Source organism: Leptopilina heterotoma, unplaced genomic scaffold, assembly GCF_015476425.1.
Source record: "Leptopilina heterotoma isolate Lh14 unplaced genomic scaffold, ASM1547642v1 Lhet_52, whole genome shotgun sequence".
Classification (NCBI taxonomy): Eukaryota; Metazoa; Arthropoda; class Insecta; order Hymenoptera; family Figitidae; genus Leptopilina; species Leptopilina heterotoma.
The window spans coordinates 3,445,001-3,463,233 of record NW_025111114.1 but is presented as its reverse complement, the minus strand read 5'-3'; the positions used below and the strand labels follow the sequence as shown (position 1 = coordinate 3,463,233).

General features: G+C 25.1%; 3 protein-coding genes across 5 annotated transcripts in view; 1 reads left to right on the top strand and 2 right to left on the bottom strand.

The window, feature by feature from the left end:
* The first annotated feature begins 178 nt into the window (after window positions 1–178).
* On the top strand, window positions 179–10,283 carry LOC122508109 (zinc finger CCCH domain-containing protein 13-like). 3 transcript variants are annotated; one of them, XM_043621226.1, is made up of 8 exons: window positions 179–989; window positions 1,307–1,382; window positions 2,593–2,993; window positions 3,096–5,322; window positions 8,253–8,407; window positions 8,579–8,862; window positions 9,026–9,140; window positions 9,226–10,283. In XM_043621226.1, exons 1-8 carry the CDS (start codon window positions 805–807, stop codon window positions 9,320–9,322), a joined length of 3,540 nt encoding a protein of 1,179 aa, XP_043477161.1. In that variant the 5' UTR covers window positions 179–804; the 3' UTR covers window positions 9,323–10,283. The 3 variants fall into 3 exon arrangements, with proteins under 3 accessions (XP_043477161.1, XP_043477162.1, XP_043477163.1); XM_043621227.1 differs by lacking the exons at window positions 179–989; window positions 1,307–1,382 and adding an exon at window positions 1,601–1,735; XM_043621228.1 differs by lacking the exons at window positions 179–989; window positions 1,307–1,382 and adding an exon at window positions 1,608–1,751.
* Window positions 10,284–10,796: 513 nt separating this feature from the next.
* On the bottom strand, window positions 10,797–15,338 carry LOC122508108 (serine/threonine-protein phosphatase 2A activator). Its single transcript, XM_043621225.1, has 6 exons — window positions 14,959–15,338; window positions 14,665–14,747; window positions 14,343–14,546; window positions 11,841–12,058; window positions 11,420–11,753; window positions 10,797–11,322 (listed from the first exon to the last, which is right to left on the bottom strand). The coding sequence occupies exons 1-6, from the start codon at window positions 14,993–14,995 to the stop codon at window positions 11,194–11,196; spliced, it is 1,005 nt and encodes a 334-aa protein (XP_043477160.1). The 5' UTR covers window positions 14,996–15,338; the 3' UTR covers window positions 10,797–11,193.
* A 1,150-nt stretch (window positions 15,339–16,488) lies between these two features.
* LOC122508107 (chromosome-associated kinesin KIF4) overlaps window positions 16,489–18,233 on the bottom strand; it is a 13,583-nt gene continuing 11,838 nt past the window's right edge. The window contains exon 11 of the mRNA XM_043621224.1: window positions 16,489–16,795. Coding sequence (XP_043477159.1) covers window positions 16,738–16,795 — 58 coding nt within the window. The 3' untranslated portion in view covers window positions 16,489–16,737. The remainder of the gene's footprint in view (window positions 16,796–18,233) is intronic.

The window sequence follows — 18,233 nt, the reverse complement described above, 5'->3', positions numbered from 1 at the left end:
AATTAATTTTGGATAATTCTTATCAATCCAATCAAATATTCGATAAAATTATAACATTTCATTGAATGGTCAATTTACAATATATGAAAAGCAGCCATAATGTTGTAATACCTACCTTACCCTGAAAATAAATACCTGGGCCTGCCTCACCCTGACTCTTAAGTCCAGTTTACAGTGATTGTTATTTTCCTTGACCTTGATTTCTCAACAAATGTCAATCAAATTACAAATTCCTATAATTATACAATAGGATACAGATTTAACATTTTTCTTTTTTAAAAATACTTTATTTTCTATAAAAAGAATGATTCTTTTTTTTTATTTTTACAAATAAAAGCGCAGGCGTGAAAATTAATTTTTGAAATAAAAAATAACACCACAAGATGGCGGATTTTTGAAGCCGAAAAGTGACAAGTATGTACAGCGTCGAAAAAAGTTTTTAATTAAAAAAAAGCGGCGATGAAAAGTTAGAAAGATAAGAAAGTAAATTTAAACGATTACTTTTATTAATTATAATAAAAGTGTTTTGTTTTGAAAGAAATTGATTATAATATTGATATTATTAATAGTCAAAATTTACGTTGTAAACATAGATTTATTAGGTTAGGTTAAAGGGCAAAACCTATTTTTATGGTTTTTTAATTTTTATTTTATAATTTTATTTTTTATCTATATCCAAAATTAACATTTAATTTGTTTGAATATAAAAAATTTAAATTCGTTAAAATCCGTAACGAAAAGAGTAATTGCATACTGCAGTTATGTACTTCGATTGCCGAAATACGATTGTTTTATGGTGATAATATGTCAAAATCAAATATAAGAAAAATAACAGTTGAGACTACGAAATGTAATATTGACTCTCGACGTCCAAGTGTTTTTGAAAGATTAGGTACTAAACCAGCAATTGCCAGTAATACACAAAATACATCAGATTTTTGTAGAAACTGGGCAGTTAATGGCAGTTGTTCTTACGGAAAAACCTGCAAGTAAGTTCATTATTTTTATATTGTTTCACTTCTATTCTTGTCTTACGATTGTTCATTGTTACCGCTATATTTTACACTTAAAACAAAAAATTAATAGAAACAATCGAAATAATGTTCATTTTTAAAAAATGTTCCTGTTTAAATTTATTTTAAAAAATTGCTTCTTTTATTTTTTTTTACTTTGTCGAAAAAATGCTTTTTAAAGGTAAAAATTTAGACATAATAATAATAAAATATTTAGATATTTTTTACATTAAGAAGAATTGGATAATTTTACATTTTCGAAATAATTTAAATTGAGTTGTTTTTATCAACAGATATGCAAATACTCATACGTTAATTAGTCCATCCAAACGAGCGAAAAAGGATAATGCAACAACGAATGCTTCGTTGGTAAGTTAATTTTGAATTGTTTATTAATATATTTATTTGCTTTTCTCTCGAAAAAATCTTTTATTTTTGTTTATTATAGAAACAGAGAAATATTATTGAACTGATAGAGCAAGAAACTCTGAAAGTCAATTAAATTGTCTTTATTTATTTTTCAACATAAAAGGATATATTTTTCTCTACAATTTCTTCTTAAGTAATAAAAGAAACTTACGGATTCGTATTTTATATTTGAAGTTTTAATTCTAATTTTAAACGTATGTTAAATAATTTTTGTTTTCAATATTATATTTTTCCGTGATTATATTTTTTCATAAAATTCTGATTTTTTGGAATATTTTTGTTTGTAAACAATGGTGAGCTTTAAAATTGGTAATTATTTATGTATTTTTATTTTTTTATTTATAGAATTTATATAAAATAATTCTTTACTAAATAGTAATTAGTAATTATAATATTATAATTCCGGAAAAATTCAAGTCTTTTTTTTTTAAATCAAATTCGCCTTTATTTATAAATTTTCAATTATGACATTATTTTATATTTATTTTAATTCAAAATATAATCTAAAAGTGCTTATAGTATTTTTTTTTTGTGATAAATGTTTGAAAGTAAAGTCGTGAAACCTTTAGGAACATTTTTGACCGTTGACAAGAATTTTAGTGCAAATTTTTACGATTTGTGTAAGATATTATTTCTATAAATAGAAATTTTATGCTTTGACAATAATTATCACTGTAACAGTAAAAGATTGAAAACTCCGTCTTTGAATAGAAGAAGAATTTTTCGTAAAGAAAATGTTTGTGTGTCGTACTGAAAACATGGTGAATTTTTTATTTCTGTTTATTTGAAATTGCAAAAATTTGTAGTGAAACAAAAAATCCTAATTTTATTTAATATTAAAATTCTAATTCTGAATTTTTTATTTTTTTTTATTTAAAATTGCAAAAATTTGTAGCGAAATTGTTTTTAATTCATTTTTTAACATAATTAAATTTTTCAAATATATTTATAATAAAAATCTTTTTTGAATAGTTGGAATTTTGTAAAATTGAATTGAAAATAATTAATTTATTTCAAGTATTTTTCTACAATTTTTGAAAATTTTTCGAAAATTGAAAAACTTATCTTTAAAAAATTATTTAAAAATATTTGAAAAAAATTAATTGTGTAATCTTAAATAATTTTAATGACGAATATCAATTTTTTTCAGCTTAATGAGGATCCATTCAAACGACTCACATCAAAACTTGTGAAGAAGGCGTCGCACAGTCCTGATTTAAATTTAGAAGATTGGAATCAAACGGACCTCGAGTACGAGGACGAAAAGGTTTTAGAGAGACGTCGTCAACTTCTGCAAAGGGAATTAGAAATCCAAATGAAGAAGGACAAGGAGGTGCATGGCAAGGACAAAACCAAGTTTAAAAAGAAAGTTATGAGCTCGTCATCGAGTTCCCGTAGTTCAAGTTCATCCAGCAGTAGCAGCAGTTCTAGTAGTGACGATTCATCATCGACCTCGACTTCCGATTCACGTAAGAAAGTGAAGAAACTTAAGAAAGTCAAGCACCACAGCGCATCTCCCGATTATGATGACGACAAGGATCGAAAAAAGAAGTAACGATAATTTTTTTTTCCCTATTTATCGCACCAATAATTTTTGATATTATATTTTACATATTAGAAAAAATTAATTTTCCTCTCAAATCTTTTTTTCAGATTAAAATTGAAACGACTTGGTCAGAAAAACGAAAAATTAGTAACAAAGAGAAAGCGTAAAGTCGAGGTGATCGCAAAAAAAGACGAGAAAGCAGTGAAGAAAGCAAATCCAGTTCCCGTTCGAAAGCACTCAGTTCCCAGGACAAAATCCCCAGTTCCAATTGCTCACGTCTCAAATAACGCAAAATCAAAGGAGAAAAATCGCAGTGAATCACCAAAACCAAAACTCAAAGAAACCGAGAAGGACAAGCACCATAAAAAATTACGTGACGATGAAATTATCACCAAAGAAATTGTCAAAGCAAAACCACAGGAAAAACCCAAGGAACTTGAGAAAAGTACGAAAAATCGTTTAAACGATGAGAAAAATAAAATTGACGACAAAACGAAACGTCGTTCAAAGGAGCGTGAGAAACGTTCACGAACACCGCCACTCGATCGTTTAAAGCATTCAAAAGAAATGACAAAATCAAAACGCAGTCGAACACCAGAGAAACCAATGAAACAAATAAAACAAGATCACACACCGTCCAAGCATCAAGACAAACGCTCCACGTCGAGTCGATCACGTGAATTGGACAAGAAAGATCGTGAGAAAGATTCTTATAATAAACGTGAACGAAGCAAGGAGCGTGAGGAGCAACGAAAGAATGATCAAAATAAAGCAAGACCCTCATCGAGTCAAGACGATGGTCACAGAAAGAATATCACCAGGGATTTCGATGAGAAAAATTGTCCACGTCAAAGAAGTAAGGAGCGCCGTGAGAAGGATCATATTCGCAACGATCATCGTGACACGCGCCTAAATCGCGATCAAAGAGAAAAGGAACGTGACGACATGCATAGGGATCGTCAAAGGGAACGTGAACGCGAGAAGGAACCGCCGAAAATTCGTGAACGTGAAATACCCTCATTGATGGCGACCGCGGCTCTAAATCCCTTAGATAAGGGTGGTCAACGTTACCGGGGCAATAAGGATCGTATCAAAGATTGTAATATCGATAAAGGAAATTTGCGTCCCGATCGACGGGGTGATCGTGATAAGGATCAGAAAATAGAACGCGACCGGAGTTCACAGCGTTATGATGCGCGTTTCGATAAGGAAATGCCAGTGCACAAATTAATGGATCGTATCGAACGTTTCCCGCGCGATCGATCAATGGATCGTATTGGCGACAAGAATGTAATGATGGAGAGGGAGCAAATGTACGAGAGAGATCGACATCGGAGATTTAATCCACGCTTTGAAAGGGGACATCCCGAGCATAAGGATCAACATATTCCCTCGTTGAAGATCGATCGACGTGACAGCCCACGGGGAAATATGGAAATGGAGAGGAATTTCGATAGGAATTATTCCCGTCTACCTCCGGAGCATTGGAATGAGGACGAGGATCAGGGATCGCATATGGATTACAGGGATCATCATCCACATGAGGATGATCGACGAAAGGGGGTCGATACCAGACGTTACAGTCCCTTCAACGAAAGAAGGGGGAGAGAGGATCGTGGACGTTATGGAATTCAAAACGAGAGGCAATTCGACGATCTCCATCATCCTGTCTATCCTAGTGATAAAATGCGAGTACGAGACGAAAGTAGCAATGACAATTGGGAAGTTCATCATGATATTGAACAACACGGTGTTCGCGATCGTAATTATCAGAGTAACGATTGGGAGGAGAGAGAGTGGAGAGGTCAAAGGGGAATGTGGGAGAGGGAGAGTCTTCCTCGTTCGGATGCACACGAGGAGGAATGGTCATCGCGCTACGACAGTCCAATGTCCGATTGGAAGATGAACGAGAATCGAAAATGGGATAATCAGCCGATGCATATGAGAGGATCGTATCGCAATGATAGAATTAAGGACATGGAGGCTGGTGAATCGAATCATGGAAAGAGGCGTTCGTACAACACGCCGGAAATTAGGGACGAAATACCGGTGCATGTGTCGAAACAAGGAGCATTGCATAATAGTATGAAGGACGAGCCGATTAATAAGAAACTCATGGAATTGGCTGAAGGGAGACCGAGGAGAAGTCGGGAAAAGTCGTCGGACAGTTTTCAAAAGAAAATGTCACCGAAAGAGAAGATAGAGGTGAAGGAAGCACCCGTACCGGAAATAAAACGACCTAATGTGGAGGAATCTTTGCAGACATTGCACACTGAAAGCGATCTCAGTGACATCAGCGATGATCCAGACGATATTCTCAACATGGACGATGAGGTAAAAATTCCTTCATATTATGGAGGAAATTAATTAATTATTTCTAATTAATTTCTAATTAATTCTAAATAATTAATTTTTAATTAATTCTAAATAATTAATTTCTAATTAATTTCTAATTAATTCTAAATAATTAATTTCTAATTAATTCTAAATAATTAATTTCTAATTAATTCTAAATAATTAATTTCTAATTAATTCTAAATAATTAATTTCTAATTAATTCTAAATAATTAATTATTTCTATCCAAAAACCATTAATTAATTAAAATAACTAGTTAAAGATGAACTTTTAGCAGACTTCGCACTCATCTACTAAAACCTACTATCTGCTACTATTTACTACTTTTTTTACGTTATGCTACTATTTGGGTACATTTTTTAGATTTCAGCCAATAAAAGCCATTATTTCTGTTTTTTTTTACAATTTCCACTACTTTAAATTCGCTAATATTAGAAATCAAAAAACTATTCTCAAAAATTAAAATCAAATTCTTTAAAACGATTCAATTATTTTCAAAAAATATTCGAAATTCATTTTCAATATCTAGTATTTTCAGAAAATTTGGAAAAGGAATTCAATTATTTTTAAAAAATTGATAAAATTCAATTATTTTCATAAATGATAAAATTTTTACATGAATTCAATTAATTTAGAATAGCATTTACAAAAAAATTTCGAAAAAATCAATTAGAAAATTTATATACAATTTTTCACAATAATTCAATTACTTTCACTAGAAAATAACATTTTTCATGGAAATTTAATTTTTAAAAAAAAATTTTTGATAAAATTCTAAGCAAGAATTCAATTATTTTCATAAATAATAAAATTCATCGAAGAATTTCAATTATTTTTAATACTATTTTAAATTAATTATTTTCACATTATAAAGTTTTTCACAAGAATTCAATTGAGGCCTTGGATCCAATAACTCGCCCGACGCTCGGAGGAACGCGCAACTGCCAGTCAGTGAGCAGTGAGCGCCTCTGGGCCACTCACTGCTACCCGATTGGTATTAGCGCGTGCCTTCGAGCGTCGGGCGAGTTATTGGATCCAAGGCCTCAATTATTTAAAAATAAAATTTTCATAACATTTATTATATTTGGCAGAAAATTAATTATTTTGAAACAATGTTTATAAAATTCTTATGAAGAATTCAATTATTTTCAAGAATAACAAAATTTTTCACAAAAATTGAAATCTTTTTAAACATTTTAATATAAATTTTCGCAATAATTCAATTATTTTCGCAAGGTTTCATGAAAATTCAATTTTTTAAAAAAGTTTTTAATAAAAATTCTCAGCAAAAGTTGAATTATTTTCATAAATAATAAAATTCAACGAAGAATTTCAATTATTTTTAATACTATTTTAAATTAATTAATCGAATAATATTCAATTATTTTCACAAATCAAGTTTTCCACAAGAATTCAATGATAAAATTAAATTTTCAACATTACATATTTATTTTATTCTAAAAAAATTATAAAATTTTGACGAAGAATTCAATTTTATTTTAAAAAATAACTAAATTTTTCACAGAAATTCAATTTTTTTTAAAACATTTTAATAAAATTTTTCGCCATAAATAATAAAATTTATTCTCAGGAATTCAATTATTTTTTAAAATTTATATAAAATTCTTTGCAACTATTCAATTATTTTCATAAATAATAATGTAATTATTCTAAAAAATTTAATTTCAATTTCTTCGGAAAAATTCTTTCTTAAAATCCTTCAAATTATTTTTAAAACATATTTTTTTTTAAAATTATTTGGAAGAATTCAATTATTTACCAAATTATTAGAATTTTTCACAGAAATATTATTAGTTTCAAATATTTTAATAAAATTCTTTGCAAAACTCAATTAATCCCATAAATAATCAAATTCTTTGCAAAACTCAATTATTTCCATAAATAATAGAATTCTTCACAGGAATTCAATTATTTTTGAAAATTTTAATAAAATTCTTAGCAATTATTCAATTATTTCAATAATTAATAAAATTCATCGCAGGATTTCAATTATTTTTAATACAATTTTACAGAAATTGATCGAAAAATGTTATTATTCTTAAAAATTCCATTTCATTTCCTTCGAAAGAATTCAATTATGTCGATAAATAACAAAATTATTCCCGAAAATTCAATTATTTTGAGACATTTTAATAAAATTCTTTGCAACATTCAATTATTTTTTTAAATAACAATATTCATCACAAGAATTCAATTATTTTTAAAAGTAATAAATTTATTCTTGGAAATTCAATTATTTAAAAAAATTCTAATAAAATCATTCGCAAGAACTCAATTATTTTCATAAATAATAAAATACTTTTTATGAATTCAATTATTTTCAAAAAATTTAAATTAATTTTAATGATTTTCAATATCTACTATTTTCATTAAATTTCCAAACAGAATTCAATTATTTAAAAAATTTGTTGTAAAAATTTTCGTAAGAATTCAATTTTTTTTATGAATAATAAAAATTTCACAGGAATTTAATTATTTAAATTAGAATTTGCTTAAAATTAGTCGAAAGAAATCAATTATTTAAAAATTTTGATAAAATTCTTCGCAAGAATTAAATTATTTTTATAAATATTTAAATTCTTTCATGAATAATAAAATTCGTTGCAGGAATTGAATTTATTAACAGGATAAGAAAGAAGTAAATATTTTTGATGAAAATTAGGAAAAAGTCAGTCAAAATTAAATATAGAATGGAATTTTTGTCAGTTTTGTTGATGTTTCTAAAACGAGTTGTTTTTTGTCGTCAAGTTTAATTTCTCGATAGCTCCTTTTTTACTACTTTTTTTTAGTTTGAAAGATACTTTTTGCTACTTTTTTAGAATTAATTATCGAGTGCGAAGTCTGCTATTAACGATAAACTGTACCATAGTCAATTTTTTTCTTTCAGGTAATTGAGAAGGTAACGAAGAAATGTATCGAACCTGTCGATCAAGACTCTTCTTCCAATCAAAATCAAGATGTTCCGCAAGTTCCTCCTAAACAAGCGACGGAAAATGTTATTTTCCCAAAGGAAAAAGAGACTACTGAAACGATTACTTTCAGGTATTTTTTCTTAATTATTGCAATTATAATATTGCAAATTTTCAAATGAAAATATAATGAAAAAAAAATCTGTTTCAAAATACAAAGACCATTGTCTTTGTATTTTGAAACAGATTTTTTTTTCACTTTTAGTACTCTTTTTACAATTTTGAAAATCTATTTTTGCTTTAGCAACAAAAATATTGAGGACGAGAGTATGGAGACAATGGACTTTGAGGAAATATCTGACGGCGAATTGGAGGAGGATATTAAGACGAGTGGCAAAGGTTTGGGCGACGCTTTGGGAGTTGATTGGGCAAGTCTTGTCAATGAATCGCAACCGCGACGTTCGCAGAATCAGGACGTTACTCAAAATCGTTGGCAGTGCAAAGCAATTTTCCAACGTATTGGCATCTCGGTTAAAACTGCCGGCAATGAATTAGTGGAGAAGTTCATCAAGAAATACGGCGATAGCGGTAATTTTTCTTAATACTTATATATATATATATTATATATTTTACTTAATAGATTAAGTAACCTTTTTAAATCTATTATGTAACTTTTTTAAATTTATTAAGTAACTTTTTTGATTCTACTGAGTTTTTATTAATTTACCAAATCCTTTTTTTTGTTAATTAGAAAACGAAAAACTCTTCATGGACGATGTCGCTTTAATGCATACGGCTTTGGTGCGTAAACACCTTTTTGACAATTCCACCTATGGATTAGTCTCCGGTGACGATTTACTCTACAGGTAATTTCTATATTTTATATTTAATTATATATAATATAAAATTAAAAGATGATTTGTATTAACTTTGGAAAAAAATTATTTTCAGCGGCAAGTGCGAGAAAAAAGAAGAAAATCCAGAGGATTTGAAACCGTGCACAAATTTATATGAAGAGGCGAAAATGCTTTTGCAGCAAGCAGCGTAACGACAAACGTTAGTTCACGTTACTTTCGATGCACTAATTTGAAGAGGATTTGTCGATTTTGCTCACTGCGTTCAAAGCGTTTAAATTTATTTATATATATAAATATAAATTTAAAGAAAAAGGACACATAACACTTTAATCAAAGACAGTTAATGCTCAGGTGAGAGAGAAATTATTGCTTCATTACTATAATAATTTTAAAATTTAAAATAAGTAGACAAATTTCGCTATAATTTTCAAATTATTTAAAGGAATGTCAAAGTCGATGCGACTTTTTCCGACATCGATTTTTGACATCTTTAAATAATATTCTACAAGTGAATTTTTTTTAAACAATTTATTCGGTTAAAAAATAAAGAGAATGAATGAACTATTCACTAAAAAAAAAATTAAATCAACGAACAAAAGAATTTTTTTTTTCATTTTTCATAATAAATGAAAAATATATAAAGATTGCTTACATTAGTATGAATGTGGATTTTAATTTTCTTTTCTTTTTTTTTTTTTTTTGAAAAGAAGTATATATAATGGTCACGAAATTCTCTAGAACTTTTGAAATAGAATTTAAGAGTATTTAAGAAAAGAGAAAATAAATTAAAATTAATGTTATACAAGTTTCGATAATTGTATATACTATATAAAAGAAAAAGAAAAAATATATGTTATGCAAAGAACTTAATCATTGTACAATGTAAAATTAATTAGATTCTGCGAATCGATTGTAACACTTGACTTTCTGTACATTATTTGACGATCTAATTATTTGTTAATTGAAAATGAAATATTTTCACTGATGCCGCTATAATTTTTATGAAAAAAGCAATCTTATGGTGCGATAATATCTTTTTGCAATATTTCACGAGCCTTGGTGCAAAACGTGTTCGGTGTCAACTAAGTTTGTCAAAAAAAAAACAAAAAAAAAAATTGAAATTCGTGTAAATATACAAATACATATTTCGTATATTCTCTTTTTTGTTTGCCTCATAAAACTATGAAACTACCATTAATTCTAATACAAACCTTCAAAAAATTTTTCTACTTCTGAAAAAAATTAATTTTTTAATATTATTTAATTATTCTAAAAGTTTTAACGCAATTATTATCTTGGTGAATAACAAAATTCTTCACAGAAATTCAATTATTTTTAGGATTTTTAATAAAATTTTTTAAAAAATTAAATTATTTTCAAAAGTAATAAAATTCTTCGAAGAAATTCTATTATAAAAATTTTGAACGAATATCTCGTCAAGAATTCAATAATCTTTATAAATAGCAAAATTTTTCGCCAAATATTCAATTATTTTCGTAAAAATTTAAATAAAACTCTTTGGAAAATTTCAATTATTTACAAAGTTTTTCGAAATTCAATAATTTTCAAATATATTTTCATAAAATTTATCAAAAGATTTAATTATTGAAAAAAATTTTTATTATTATTTGCATAAATAATAAAACATTTTTTTTTTTTTGTAATTAAATATATTTTCCTTATTTTTGATTCACAAGAAACTATTGTATTTGAAGCAGAGAAAATTACACACATTCAAATATTTTCATTTTCTTCACATTTTAACTTTTAAAGTATTATTTGATTAATTGAAAAAATGAACTACAATTAAATTACCTATGTTGGAATAATTACATTATTTTTAAATTAAATTTTAAGATTCTAACATTTGGAATTAAAGAAAAGATATTGAGTATTTTCAATTATTCAAACAGTAACAGTGAATACCAATAATTACAAAATGTACAACTAAGAAATTGGTATTTTTCTTCTTTCTCTTGTTACGACAATTGTCAACAGCACCAATGCAATTATTTTCACAAGCTACGATTTCAAATTCGAAAGATTAATTTTAGAGGAAGATTTATGTACGAAGTAAACCCGCCGATGGACCAAGAAGAGACGAATTACAACTTACGTTCTCCGGTGCTTGTTTTATGGAGAACAAGGAACCGAATAGAACATGCTGAATAACTGGAAATTTTGCTAAAACCTGAAACAAAAACTCATTTTTAATATTGATAATTTAATTATAAAATTAAAAAGAAATAAATTTCAATTTAGTTAATGAATGTAAAAGAAAATATTACCTCAGCTTTATACATTCTGATAAGACCACTATTAACTTTAGACCAAGACGAGACTGCGCTAACATTCCAAAGTTGATTCGAGTGTTCAGCGAATGGTCCAGTTTTTACTTTACAAATATAATCGATGCATCCAAGAAACATGTATTGTTTTCCATAATTTTCCACGACGCCATGATCGACAAAATGTTGTGGCTCAATACGTGGATGACCATTTAACTGAGCGCTTCCCCAAATAAATGGAACAAATTGAAAATCATCGAGACTCCAAACGCCGTGACTTCCGGCCGGTTCCATTTTATAAACTAATTGCAGCCTTCGAACAATTTCTAAATATCTGTTTGTAGAAAATTTAGAGAAATAATATTAATAATAATAATATCAACCTAAATCAAATAATTTCCATATAATTTCCTTCAAATACCTATTGAATATTTTAAGTGCAACTGGCACTTTATCTTGTTCTGTGAAAGCTCCAATTTTAAACATACAACACAGAAACATAATAAATGTCATCTCGTGACCTGTTCCGTAATCAATACGTGTTGGATTTCCAAAACCCTCGAGTAAATATTCAACTATTTCGGGAATTGCTTTGTGTATATCTTCCGGTAATACTTCTTTTAAATCGTCAATGGAAGACTACAAATTAATAATAACAATAGTAATAATAATAAAAATAATAATCTTATAACAAAAATTTACTGAATTAATTTAAATTAATTTTTATTTAAAACAAGTATATTTTAGTTTAATCGTTGTACTAATCGTTTTTAAATGTTTTCAATTTTAAAATTACTGTACTGAAAATAATTTAATTTTTGCAAAGTCTTTATCAAAAAATTTGAAAATAATTAAATTCATTTCACGAATTTTATCAACATTTTTTTCAATTAATTGAATTTTTTCGAGAAAATGTAATTAAAATTGTATTGAAAATAATTTAATTCATGGCAAGATTTTTATTTTAAATTCTTTAAAATAATTTACCTGTTTTTAAGAATTTATTTCAATATTCTTGAAAATAGTATAGAGTTTCTTTTTTAATAATTATTAGAAAATGTTGAAAGTAATCGGATTTTGTGAAGAATTCCAATTATTTTCAAATAACTATAAAATAATAATTGAATTTTTCACAGAGTTCAATTATTTAAAAAAATTTTAATAAAATTCAATTCAAGAATTCAATTATTTTCATAAATAATTAAATTCTCGCTGGAATTCAATTATTTTGAGTACAATTAAATTATTTATAAATTCTTCGTAAGAATTCAATTATAAATATCAATAAATAGTAAATTTTTCCCAGGAATTCAATTATTTTAAATATAATTTTCATAAATTTCTTCTCAAAAATTTAATTATTTTTTAAAATTTTGCAAAAATTCAATTATTTGCAGAAATAATATTTAATTTTTTCGCAGGGATTCAATTATTTGAAAAACTTAATTAATAAAATTCTATTCCAGAATTCAATTATTTTCATAAATAATAATTAAATTTTCGATGTACTGAAAATCATTGAATTCTTGTCAAGTGTTTATACAAAAATTTGAATATAATTGAATTTATTTTAAGAATTCTATCAACATTTTTTCAAATAATTGAATTTTTTCGAGAAAATGTAATTAAAATAATTGTATTGAAAATAATTTAATTCTTGGCAAGATTTTTATTTAAAATTCTTTAAAATAATAGAATTATTTAGAAGAATATTTTTTAATAATTTTTACTGGAAATTTTCAAAATAATTGAATTTTATGGAGCACTTCTTTTAAGTTTTTAAAATAATCGTGTTTATTAATTAATTGTAATGAATAATTTTCCTATTAAATTATTCATAGAAAATAAAATTCTTTTTAACAATTTTATTAGAGTTTTTTATAAATAATTAAAAGAATTTAATTTAAAGAATTTAATTTCGTAAAAATAATGTAATTTTTTAAAATAATTTTAATTGAAAATTTTTAAAATAATTGAAATTTACAAAGAATTTTATTAAAAACTTTTGAAAACAATTGAATTGTTTAGAAAAATTTTATTACAATTTTTAAAAATAATTGAACCTGTTAGAGAAATTTTATTAAATTTATCTTAAATATAATTGAATTTCTTTCCAGAAATTTAATAAAAATTGTATTGAAAATAATTGAATTTCACAAAAAAGAATTTTATTATTTACAAAAATAATTGAATTCTTGCCTAGAATTTTACAATATTTATAAAAATAATTGAATTGTTTCGATGAATTTTTTATCAGAATTATTGAAAATAATTGTATTTTTATTAAAACTCTTAAAAATAATTGAATTTACTTTATATTTTTAAAATTAATTGTTTTCTTTAGATAAATTTTTATTAAAATTGTATTGAAAATAATTGAATTCCTCCGAAACATTTTATTATTTATAAAAATAATTGAATTCCTTTGAAGAATTTTATTATTTATAAAAATATTTTAACTTTGCAAAGAATTTTCTTATTTTATGAAAATAATTGAATTCTTACCGAGGATTGTATAATTCATAAAAATAATTTAATTGTTTCGAAGAATTTTATCAGAATTTTCGAAAATAATTGAATTTTTTGAAGGAATTTTATTAAAAATATTCAAAATAATGATTTTTTAAAAGAATTTCATTAAAATTGTTGAAAATAATTGAATTTATATTAAAATTCTTGGAAATAATCGAATTTAATTAATATTTAAAAAAAATCTGTATTCTTTCGAGAAATTCTATTAAAATTGTATTGAAAATAATTTAATTGCTCTAAAAAATATTATTATTTATGAGAATATGGAAATTCTTGCCAAAAATTTTATTAAAAATTTTTGAATAATAATAAACGAGAATATAATATAATAATAAAAGCAACAAAAATAAGAATAGTACAAATAAATTTAATTAATGCATTTGATTTTCACCTCTTGTATTTTACTGTGCCAAGTACGAAACGCTTGATTTCCAAACCGCTGAGGCTGATCAACTGGTGGAATTTGAGTTATCAGATCATCAAATTTATTCAGCATTTTCATCATTTTTTCAACAATTGACGAAGTCTCGGTTTGTGCATTGATACTTTTTCCTTGAATCGATTCATTAATTGCGAGAATAAATCCTAAGTATTCCTGCAAAAATTAAATAGGTATGAAATGACAAATTACAAATTTTAAATAACTTCCGTTAAGAAGTATTCTAATTTTACAAAATATCTTAATTATCTAATGTTGATATAACTACACGTACGAAATAAGCCTCGGATTTTTGCCAAACGGTCATATCATTTGGATTTTTGATTCCTTTCGTTGGCACAATAAATTCATGATCAGCTGCATAGAAAAACAGAAAAATTTAATTTTCAATTTCGAAATTAAACACACATGCAATAAATAATAGATAGTAAACAATACGGTAAAAAAAATGAATGATAAAATTAAAATGTTAAAATTACATTTTTTTGAAAATTCGACAAATTTGTTTGTTGTTCGAAAAACAAAATTGACGAAAGAAAAATGTTTTTATGAGAAAATATTTACTTACGAGATAATTTAAAATCTGTTTTTTTAATATGTGACATGTTTTTTGATTAATTTATCCACTTTTTTCGACTTAAAAGAAACTCAATGACAAATAGAAATTTGTTTATTTAAAAATATTCGAAGGTATTTTGTATTTTCCTTCAGGGCTATTTTAGCATTCGATGAAGCAATTATAATTAAAACAAAGTTCCAGGGAGAAAAATTAAATAAATTAATTCAAATAATGATTTAACTGCGATAAGAGCAGCTTTTAAACGTTTTAAACTCTTTTTTAAATGAGTTAACCTCAAAATTATTTTCAGGATTTTTCAAAAATGCGCCTTGATTTATTATTTCACTAATTATAATTTCTATTAGACACGACCTTCGATATTTAATTTAATATTTCAATCTAGAATAAAATGGAAGAGTTTATTTAAAATATCGATCAACGTATTTTCTCAAAAAATTAATACAAAGCATTTAACAATATTTTGACATTTGTCACGTGATCGCACTTCGATTGCGCAGATAATTTTGCGCTGCTTTGCGCAGAACATCAAAATTAAGCGCTATTTTTCAAATTTTTTTTTTTTGTAAGAAAAGAAATTTTTCCAAAAAGCACATTTTATTTTAGTTCTCTAAATTCAAATGTTTTATTATGTTGACAATTTAATGAATTTAATTTTACTCAATTAACTCAATGTTTTACAATGTCCGAGGTAATTAAATCAAATTGGTGGAAATCAATTGTGTGTTGTTCTGGAAAAAAATCTAATAATCAAAATACTCAAGATATATTTGGTCCAAGTGAGTATATTGTAGAAAAATTCGTTGTACAACGTGTGCCTCTTGGTGTATTTAAAACGACTAGTAGCAATAACGAAAAATCTTCTTCATCCTTTGCTAAAGTATCCGAAGAAATTTTGAAAAACCTGGAAAAATTAAATTCGGAGGAAAGTGATTTGAGAGAAGGCCGTTATTTAGAATTTTCGAAAAACAATCAAAATTTCAATAAAAAATGGTTGTTGCTAGAAAATATTTCCAAAGAAAATTCTGACATTATGTCGCAGAAAAATGACGATTTTCCGGAAAATATATTTGCTCCCCGAAGTTTTTCCGAGTATACAAAAACATATATTTTAAATCATTTGTCAAACGCAAGAATTCGCAGCAAGGAAAACGAAAAACACGAGAATAAAATTATTTCCAATATGAATTCGATTGAAACTCCAGTTGAAGTTCACTATCAAGTTCCGAATTTACAATTGAAAAAAAATATCAATATTTCAAAATCACAAATTTTCCAATCATCCGATTTGTGTGAAAAAGTCACAGACGATTGCCCGGAAACGACACTTAGATGGAAAATTATAATAAAACACAATCAACCGATAGAAACTGAAGATGGAAATTTCAAGAACTCTTTCGAAAGTATTTCAAAATCCGCAAAATCCTTTTAAGAGAATATTAACGAAAACTAATTTTCTTTAAAAAAAAAAATTACATTGCTAAAAAAATATTTTATCTAGAAAGAAATTTTTACCACCTATTATAGAGTAAATTAATTTTTAATTTATTTCTCTAAAAAAAAAAATTTTACGATCTATTTTTAAAAATTATAGCTTATAATATTAAAATCACCAATAATTAGTTAATCAATCTAATGTTGACGAATTAAATTTAAACATTAACTAATTAACTTACTAACTAATGAAACATTTTTTGTTACGTTCTTTACAATTTGATGAATTAAATAATTTTTTAAAATGGCCTTTAATTTGCTTCATAAGAGATTCATTTATGAAGATTCGTTGATTTCATCGGAATCTGGATTCAAATTCTGCAAGGCAGTCAGTCTGAAAAATAAATATATGTTGTCGTCAATTATTTGACAAAAAATCAAACATTGAATTATATCGAAAATTAAAATTATAAAGATACAAGCATATATTTAATTGATTATTAAAAATAATGGATTTACAGAAGAATTTTAATTAAAAACACTTAAAAAATTGAATTTTGAAGAAGTTACAAATAAATGCAGAAATTCAATTATTTTCAAAAGTAATAAAATTCTTATCATAAAATTCAATTATGTTCAATATTCACAAGAAAATATCGACAAAATTCTAATTAGGTATTACCTTTATAAATTAAAAAATTCTTCTTCAAAATTGAATTGATTTCAAAACTCATAATAAAATTCTTGTCAAAATTTCAATTATTTAAAAAAAATTTCCTCATTTCAATGATTTTCAATACCTATTATTTTAATAAAATTCTTCACAAGAATTAAATTATTTTCACAAATAATACAATTTTTCACTGAAATTCAATTATAAGTAAAATGTAAAAAAATTCTTTACGAGAATTAAATTATTTTCACAAATAGTAAAATTTGTCACTGGAATTAAATTATTTACAAAATTTTAATAAAATTCTTTACAAGAATTAAATTATTTTCACAAATAAATAAAATTTTCCACTGAAATTCAATTATTTGTAAAATGAAAAAAATTCCTTTTAATAAATCAATTTTTTCATAAATAATAAAATTCTTTTTAGAAATTCAATAATTTTTTTAAATAATAGAACTCATTGCAGAATTTCAATTATTTTTAATACAATTTTAATCGAATACATTGAAAAATGTATAACTATTCTAAAAAATTTTATTAAAATTCGTTAAAAGAATTCAATTATTTAAAAATTTGTTAATAAAATTCTTTATAAGAATTAAATTTCAAGAAACGTTCAATTATTCAATAAATAATTTACTTTTGTATTTAAATAATTGAATTCTCATAGAATTTTCTAATAAAAATTGATTTGAAAATGAATTTTAGTTTATATTTTAGATAATAATAGAATATGAAAAAAATTTTTAAGAAATTACAGTAACAATATTCTTATAATATAAAATAATTATTTTAACACTCGATCCTCTTTAATTATTACAAAACATGAAGATATCGATCACTCCGAGTCTTCGACTCGGAGTGATCGTTTTCTTTATGTTTTATAACAATATTTTTAAAGTTGATTAATTTCAAAAATGTCTAAATTTGAATGTTTTTTAAAGAAAAAAAAAACAAACGTCTTTATAAAAACTAACTTCAACTGCGGACAGAATAAATGAAAGAATATAAAGATTTATTAATCTTTATATTCTTTCATTCATTAATAATTAAAAATTAAAATTAAAGATATGAAAAATTAAAATTAAAGATATTGAAAATTTTAATTAAAGATATTAAATATTAAAATTAAAGATATTAAATTATTGTAAAAATA

What these genes read in the sequence shown, in the direction of transcription:
- LOC122508108 (XM_043621225.1), bottom strand. Translation starts at nt 14,995, where the DNA reads ATGTCACATATTAAAAAAACAGATTTTAAATTATCTC. An exon ending in GGCACAGTAAAATACAAGAG is followed by an intron (nt 12,059 to 14,342) that starts GTGAAAATCAAA and finishes ATTAATTTGTAG; the next exon opens with TCTTCCATTGACGATTTAAA. An exon ending in TCAGAATGTATAAAGCTGAG is followed by an intron (nt 11,323 to 11,419) that starts GTAATATTTTCT and finishes TTTTTGTTTCAG; the next exon opens with GTTTTAGCAAAATTTCCAGT.
- LOC122508109 (XM_043621226.1), top strand. Translation starts at nt 805, where the DNA reads ATGTCAAAATCAAATATAAGAAAAATAACAGTTGAGACTACGAAATGT. An exon ending in TTCTCAACATGGACGATGAG is followed by an intron (nt 5,323 to 8,252) that starts GTAAAAATTCCT and finishes TTTTTCTTTCAG; the next exon opens with GTAATTGAGAAGGTAACGAA. An exon ending in CAAGAAATACGGCGATAGCG is followed by an intron (nt 8,863 to 9,025) that starts GTAATTTTTCTT and finishes TTTGTTAATTAG; the next exon opens with AAAACGAAAAACTCTTCATG.